The 8,062-nt window shown below is 41.4% G+C and overlaps 1 protein-coding gene and 2 long non-coding RNA genes across 3 annotated transcripts; all 3 read left to right on the top strand.

Annotated features, from left to right (window-relative positions):
• The first annotated feature begins 1,081 nt into the window (after positions 1 to 1,081).
• Positions 1,082 to 1,930, top strand: LOC131709301 (uncharacterized). The gene is made up of 3 exons (XR_009311468.1): positions 1,082 to 1,140; positions 1,369 to 1,454; positions 1,813 to 1,930. It is a non-coding gene; the product is annotated as an uncharacterized LOC131709301 (long non-coding RNA).
• Positions 1,931 to 2,018: 88 nt separating this feature from the next.
• On the top strand, positions 2,019 to 5,137 carry LOC131709290 (uncharacterized). Its single transcript, XR_009311454.1, has 9 exons — positions 2,019 to 2,159; positions 2,975 to 3,140; positions 3,244 to 3,648; positions 3,721 to 3,869; positions 3,963 to 4,168; positions 4,286 to 4,403; positions 4,486 to 4,670; positions 4,747 to 4,861; positions 4,988 to 5,137. It is a non-coding gene; the product is annotated as an uncharacterized LOC131709290 (long non-coding RNA).
• Positions 5,138 to 5,844: 707 nt separating this feature from the next.
• Positions 5,845 to 7,631, top strand: LOC131709280 (zona pellucida sperm-binding protein 2-like). Its single transcript, XM_059011683.1, has 5 exons — positions 5,845 to 5,909; positions 5,985 to 6,110; positions 6,188 to 6,377; positions 6,467 to 6,608; positions 7,208 to 7,631. The coding sequence occupies exons 2-5, from the start codon at positions 6,095 to 6,097 to the stop codon at positions 7,271 to 7,273; spliced, it is 414 nt and encodes a 137-aa protein (XP_058867666.1). The 5' UTR covers positions 5,845 to 5,909; positions 5,985 to 6,094; the 3' UTR covers positions 7,274 to 7,631.
• Positions 7,632 to 8,062: the final 431 nt, after the last annotated feature.

Below are 8,062 nucleotides of genomic sequence, written 5' to 3'. Positions count from 1 at the left end.
TTTACTTCTCACCCTTAGCTTGCGTCTCAATGCGTGATGACGTTTGTGTTGTTGCCAAGGGAACCTTTAAAGCTCCGCTACAAACTTTACTCAAATACACATCTGTACAGAACACACCCCCTCAGACACGGGCTGTCTATTCACGGGAACAGACTACTGAACACAATAAACAATTTGACAATTTCACAAACAAACCCGTTTGTGTTCAAACCTATGAGAGGTGGAATGTAACAAAAATGTTAACTGCAAAAAGCCGGAGCGTCAAACATCAACGACACAGTTCGTCAAATAGACAAAGCTCAACACTGGAAGATAATATGCCAGATTGAAAATGATCAACACACTAAGTGAATTAATAATACATAAAATAATGAATGTAATTAAGCTCAATAATTGAAATGGGAAGTTAAAATCTTAAATAAATTAATTACAATTCAAATTTCCAGCACGCCCTCCGGTTTGTGTTAAGTCTGTTCTAAATCAATACTGCGCGTTGTATTTCAGGTTAAGCGCTGTGCTTTCCATTTGCCACTTGGTCATTCTATTCCCCGGGACTGCCCCTGTCATGGCAAATCTGACATGCTAAAGAGATGCTTTGCACTGTTTCTTAAATCGAGTGGCCTCAAATAAATGGTCTACTTTAATGTCTGCTTAGCCTACCTATCAGTCTGGAGAAATTGTAAAAATGGGCAATTCACTTGTGGATGTTAACATCAGAACACTTTTTATTATTCTTTTTTATTCTTTTTATTATTCATTGGGGTTTGTTTACTACATGCCTCCATAGCCGAGCCTTTAATCAGACAGTCCTTGTCGGTGACAGTCCAGTTTGATCCGCACGTACTTCTACCAAACTTCAATTCAAAGAACAATCTTCTATGTGGGTTGTAATATCATTTTAAAGTATTATTATTATTATTATTATTATTATTATAATTATTATTTGTAATGAACGTGCTGATTGAAAATTAGAGGACTAATATGAAACAGGTGCGTACATCAATTGCAGCTAATTAACTCCCATTAGCACCTGAACCTCTTTATAAACCCATTGCGCACTAAGGAACACCAAACAACTACTGGCGGTTTGACGGTTGGGTTTGCTTTGGAGTTAATGATGTCGTGCTGTCTTAGAGTTGGGTAATTGTTGATCTTTTCTCTACTTTAGAAATGTTAGTTGTATTGTGTTTCTCACTTTTGTTTCTTTTTTTCAATACAGATTAGAATTGCTGTTGGCAGTGTTAGCCTCTGAAGTTTGGACGCAGAGCCCCCCTCTAGGTTCAATAGCGGTCGCTTCAGCAGAGCGGTCCTTTCAGCTTCCTGTTTATTTGCTGGTTGTGTGTTTTCAAGTATCATTGTCTTCTGCAGGCTCGGTGAGGACAGAATGTCAAGGGAGTGTGATGATGATGATGAAGTCTTTTGTTGGGAAGTATTTTTTTGCATCAGTGTGATTGGTGAGTGATCATTTTTCTTGACTGGAAAACTTTGATGTACAAATCCTGTTGACTCGTAATGTAATAACCTGAATTAAGTACAGAGCACTCCTGCGTTGTATGGCATCAACCAGGCTTTGTTTTTGCAGACTGCAGGGTAGAAAAGGCTCTTGCGTTGGCTTTAAAAGCATGTTGCTGATCATACTAAACCTGTGCTGCTATGACCTTCGTCAGGTTTGTTGATCGCAAGTGGCCAGAATTATAAATCATTTACGCTAAACTTACTGTTCTGAATGGGGGTATTTCTATTATTAATATAAATTATTACAACATTGCAGTAAGTTGATGTGTTTAAGGCCAACCAAATTTCTTTCCATAGACAATAAGGGGGTGCTTGTGTCCCTCTCTCAAGACTGGCTGCACAGTGTGGATACAGCTTAACTGTTGTCGTCTTGGGGAAATGCCAAGTTTCTTGCTTCTGAGCTGCTTTGCTCAAAATACAGTAAGTCTTTATTTTATTTCTTGTGAACTTGTTTCTAATGGTGACATGCTGGGATTAACTTTAGCCTTTGTTTCCAGAATGATGAGACCTACAAGCTGACAGTACAAATAAGTGTCTTCTCAAGCAGTGCTATGACTTCAGCTTCCTCCTATGTTCAGAGCATGACATGCCGCTATTCTCCATGGGCAGAGAGGGAGATTCTGTGTGAAAGAAACTACATGGAGGTAAGGGCTGTCGGGATGCAATAATGCTGTTCAGTATAACTTGGGTTGTGTGGGTATTTAATTGTCACTACAGAAGTGCTTCACTCATGACAAATTTCAATTTTCTTTAGGTTTCTGTGAGAAGAGGTGAGCCACTTATTGAGCCAAACTTTTTGTTCAAGATGATCCTGACTGGTCCCTTGCATACCCTGAGCTAGAATCGTGTGACTTTGCATTTGCTTCATTCACGTCCCCTTGGTCTTGCCTATTGAGGTTTACTCTACTGTCTACTCTAGCTGAAACAAAATCTAACGGCCCCCTTAACTTTAACCTGTCTCCCAAGAGGGTGGCCATATAGGAATTGTGTGACATTTAAGGCATTGGCTTTGCAGACATGTATTCTGTGATTGCTTTGGTACAATTTGATTGTGGAGAAGTTAACCCTTTCTTGTCGGCGTGCAAGCCTTGTATTTCTCACACTGAGGTAGTGGCTTCATATGTGCAGGGTTATAAACCCTTCATGATAAATGTGTCTTTATTTACCTTTTTGAAGACTGCTGCATAGGAGCAATTTCAGCTATTGTCCTAAAGTTTGCTACACTGATTTTATTAAGGTCCAGTACAAATGAATGGCTGTAAACTCTGCCTGGATCTGATAGTCCACATGCTTTCACGTAGGTTTTCAGTTTCAGTGATACGTCGTTAAACTTTCACCTTTCAGTTTTAGTTCCTGTTTTATTAAACATGACATCTGTGACATCTGCTATGACAAATCCTTTAGACTAGGGAGTTTGAACACAAAGCATCCCCATTCTAATGAGATTTTCTCCTGCTAGGCAACTGCTGCTGACAACAGCATCTGGAAAATTTGTGTTCCCTCTCCCAGCAAATAGAAAGGCTATGACTGTTGCTCAGGCCATGACAAATGGCTATGGCATAAAACTACACCAACTCGAATGCTGGTTAGAGCTGCATACAACTCCACAGAGCCAGCCTCAGGTGGTAAGTTGTCTAGACTTCATTGTTCTCTAGTACAGTATTTCCAGACTAAGAAGGTAGACTACAGTCTTTTGTTTTAGTAAAAGCCCCCCTTACCCTGCAACAGATCCAAACTATACCAATGGTTGTGCTAAGATCAACCACCTTTTATAAGCAAAGATGGATGGTCATGATGGTGGACACTGCAGTTACATGTTCCTCTGGTGAGGAAGCTTATGGAGGGTAACAGTGCTCAAGAACTGTAAGTATGAATTTTCTGTACCAAGTCTATGGTGTTCCTTTCTGTCTGATGGAACAGCCTTCACAGAAGAGATGATTCCATGGAATGTTCCCCGTGTTCTACCTCCTCTTGTTCTGACACCACAAATTACTACCCTTGATGTTCAAATGGGAGTTGATGGCTGCAAGCTTGACCCTGCAACAATTCATAATGGAGATTATAAAGTGGATGTCGGTCCCCAGCTAATCACTGTAAAAAATTCCTGTGGGAGCTGATGGTGGATATTACAAGGTATGTAGAAGTTCAACATCTTCTAAATCCTTCTCATTTTAAAGCTTGCCTCTAATGCTTCTGTGCTTTCAGAGCCATGTATTGGACAGCACCTATAATATCTTACTTGATTGAACCAATGCTGGAGCATACCTGGCAAGATGGGCCTGAGAAGACCAAGTACACAAAACTTCATCCAATAACCACTCCTTTCATGCCTCTGCCACCAGTTGTCACAAACAGTATGTAGAACTTGTCCAAATGCAGTAAATCAATGGGTTTTGTTGCAGTGCTCCACTTCATATCCTTTATTTTAACTGCATGCTTTATTTCAGATACTGTTCCTAAAGCCAGAGTGTTCAATGTGACCCTGGGGACATTCCTGCCTGATGTGGAGCTGGTCAAAATTCTAGTTGGACCAGAGACTTTAACTGTGCCAGAAGCCAACCTTAACGGTTATGTCCAGGAACATGTCTTCCCCAATGGATCCAAGACCTACACTCTCCAGGTGCCATTTGAGGACCCCAATGTAAAGCAAAAGGTACCATCCCACCTGTTCAACCATCCAATTGCCCTTTTGAAGACCCTTGCTTCCTGTGGATGTGTTGCTTGCTGTTTGACACTGGGTTTATTCTACAAACCCTTGCTTTTCTTTCAGGTAACTCCTCCAGACACCAGAACCTACATTCTGCCCCTGACCTACTTGCTGAATATAGTGCCAGAGAATACACCCTTTACTCATCCTGCTGTAGTCGAAGCCATTCTCCAAGACATCAGTAAGTGACTATTTGTGGTCTACAACTACCCTTTTCTAACCAATCCAGTCTATTGCCATGACTACTACTCTTCCTCTTGCAGTTCCACCTACAGTAACTGGCTACTGTGATGGTGCTGCACTCTATATGGCAACATGGGTCGCAACTGGATTCCTTATGTGGGCTCAAGAGAACTTGGTGGAAGTCTGCTTGCCCTGTACAAGTATAATGCCAATTTGTCCAATTTCTGGATGACTGCCATACAATTCAATTGATGCCACATATGAAGTGAGTGATGGAACTTTAATGTTTTTTAGCTGTTTTGGGTTCAACACATTACTGACCTGATGTATTGTCTCTGTAGGTGATCAATTCTTCAGGCATCAGAAGCAGGCTTGACTTGACCTTGAAGGATATTGAGACCATGGTTGTGGTGGCTGACTTCTCTCTGTCCTGCAGTTTCCCTACAAAGATGATTGGTAACTCTCTCCTGCAGGCCAAGCATTCTGTATAATAGCTGCTTTTGAGATTGGCAGAAGGTTGCATGAAGTGGTATTGTAGCTATAATCTGTTTCCTTCACCTGGATCCAAATGCTGTGTTTCAGATTGCTTCACAATGGAACTATGGCAGCTCTTGCTGTGAAAGTGGAATCTGTCCCCAGCTTGTCTCCAAGTCAACTAAATCTAAGGGATCCGAGTTGCCGGCCTCTTCAGTCTGATGCTATCAATGCGGTTTTCTACTTCAATGTCAATTCCTGTGGAACAACTAGAAGGGTTAGTATTGATACATTTAAAATCATGTTTGAGGAGGTTCAGCATGTTGACAAGGGGGCGCTACAGCACCTCTGAATCAATCTGGAGGGCCATGGTGACCTGTGTTTATCGGCTGAATTACTTGCATGAATCGTGGACACTTGTCATCTGAAGGATGCCACCATTGTATTGAACTGCTTGTCCAGTTAACCAAGGTGCTGTGACACATGACTCTTGGATATGACATTGCATGTGCTGCCTAGAGACTTTCTGGGTTGGTTGCAATGAACTGAAAGGAGCGTACTAACTGGGGATGATCCCATGGTTAGTACAGAGGATGGGACTAAACTAGTACACAAGTTAATAAAAATTGCAGCTCAAGAGTCGCCAGCTGTGTCTTCAAATGTGTATTTGCAACAAACCCCAAATAACTGCTGTTGCCCTCCTAGAGGTTACTAAAACAATACCAAGTTAGTCTAGCAGTTTCTGTAGACAGATTTGTGGTATCATACTAACTGAAACAAATATAAAAACCCATAATGTTTTAACAATTGTAAAACTGAACTATTCATAACCAAACATATTTTGAGTTTGGTAATAAGTTAGTACACAGCTGGGGATGATCCTGAGTACCATATTGGCCAGTCTGCAACTTGGTGTGCAGCTCCATACTAAATCTACAAGTTCATTGCAACTTGAGCCTTTGTGATTTCTCTTCCAGCTTGACAACAACCTCCTGACTTATGAGAATCAAGTGTTGTTCACATCTTGCCGGTAAGGATTGCATCACAAATTGAGTCTCTTTATGATTGATTCTGAAACTCTCCTAACCCCATTTCCTCTTTCCAGGTTGAGTTGCCTGTCACTATCTGGTCAATGACACCAAGGTAGTACTGCTCTTGTACCAGAATAATCCTGCACCTGTAGTCCAGCCTGGCTTGGGAGACCTTGCAGTCATCATGCGGCTTGCATTGGGTAGGACTTGGCAATTGAAATAATATAGATGCTCTAGTAGTGTGTTTCCGCCTATAAATTCTCCCTTGCGTCTGCAGATTCAACCTACAATGACTTGTATAGAGCTCAGGATTACCCTGTTGTGAAGTACTTGCGAAGACCCTTGTATTTTGAGGTAGAGCTCCTGTACAGCAGGGATCCACAGGCTGAATTGTTTTTGGAGAACTGCTGGGCAACCTATTCTGCTGACAGGAATAGCTCTCCAAAGTGGGATGTTGTTGTGGACAAGTGAGATACTGGAATATGATATTGCTGCTACAAAACCTAGGAATTGGCCTTGTGGCTGATGTGCTCCTGACCTACTTTTCTCTTTCTAGCTGTGAGAACTCTGCAGATGAGTACTTGACCATCTTTCACCCAGTCTCCAGCAATGCAAGAGTGGTGTTCCCTTCCCATCTGAAGAGGTTTGAAATGAAAATGTTTTCCTTCACAAGCGGCCTGGATGCACTGAAAGGACAGGTAAAGTGGAGTGTTGGGATGGGGATCTTGTACCACAATGCATGGTTTGGATTGCTTTGCAAGCAGCAAATGGTCACTGTGCTCAAGTCTTTAGTGAGATGTTTGATAGATGTCTGCAAGAAACAGTTACTATGATGCAATATTTGTGTAGAGAGGTTTTTCAGTTCAGTAATCCTCATGGTTTCCCCCATTGGATGACGGTACTACGTGATCTATTGATGCAAGTTTTGCTTGACAAGGTGTACTGTTTTCAGATTTACTTCCACTGCAGTGTTGTGATCTGTGATTCAAACCGGCCATCAGACAGCCTCTGTAGCAGACGGTGCATTCCAGGAAAAGCGCTGTCTGTGGGGAGGCGTGGCTTGAAGTTTGCATTTCATTGTCCAGTTTGTTTACTAGACTCCTCCTGTAGGTCGCAGTGCTGAAGGGATGGATGGTGGTGCAGTAAAGGCATTTGTGTCTTCTGGCCCAATTGAGCTGAAGAGAGATGAATCCCTTCGCTTTTGCCTAGAAGCGGTAATATGCATGATGTGAACACAATTGCAGTTCAAGTAACGTTAGCTTTTGGTGTAATTTCTCTTTTTTTTTTTTTCTTGCAGCCCAAGTCAATGTGTGGTCTCTTCTGGGAGCTGCAATGGGAGTGTGTTCAGTGGCTGTCTTTGTAGCTGGAGTTGTATCTTTTTGGAAAATGCTGACACATGTGATTTCATAAATCTTGCTTGTGAAGGCGGTTTTGGATTTTATTATTTATTTATTTTTTGGTGGGTGTGAAGTTACTTTGTGTCAGAATGGCCATGTCAATGGGATTCTCTCTTTTCCCTACATTGAATGCTTTGCTTGTTTCGTGATCAGGCCATTCTCAATATGGTGTGTTATTCAAGGACCCTTTCACTAATTCACAGTGTGAACCCAGGGGCAGAGACTTTCTTCCTCCATTGAGCTGTAACCCTATTTTTTATATTGAACAATAACAGGGCAATTACTATACCTTCAGTTATTTTATCATGTTGATAAAATGAAAGAATACCCTCACTTGCCCCTTCATTAAATAGTTACATAACAAATAGTTATATGTAGAATTCTACTTCAGTATACAATATGTAATGTATTGTATTAGGGCAGCAGTGTGGAGTAGTGGTTAGGGCTCTGGACTCTTGACGGGAGGGTCGTGGGTTCAATCCCCAGTGGGGGACACTGCTGCTGTACCCTTGAGCAAGGTACTTTACCTAGATTGCTCCAGTAAAAACCCAACTGTATAAATGGGTAATTGTATGTAAAAATAATGTGATATCTGTATAATGTGAAATAATGTATAATGTGATATGTTGTAACAATTGTAAGTCGCCCTGGATAAGGGTGTCTGCTAAGAAATAAATAATAATATTGGGATGAACCAGGCGTCAACAAGAAACAAACCCTGAGCCCTGCTTCACTCATTTTATGAATTTGTTTAC

This window comes from Acipenser ruthenus, chromosome 42, assembly GCF_902713425.1.
Source record: "Acipenser ruthenus chromosome 42, fAciRut3.2 maternal haplotype, whole genome shotgun sequence".
NCBI lineage: Eukaryota > Metazoa > Chordata > Actinopteri > Acipenseriformes > Acipenseridae > Acipenser > Acipenser ruthenus.
The sequence above is the reverse complement of the archived record's forward strand: the minus strand, read 5'-3'. Positions and strand labels throughout refer to the sequence as shown.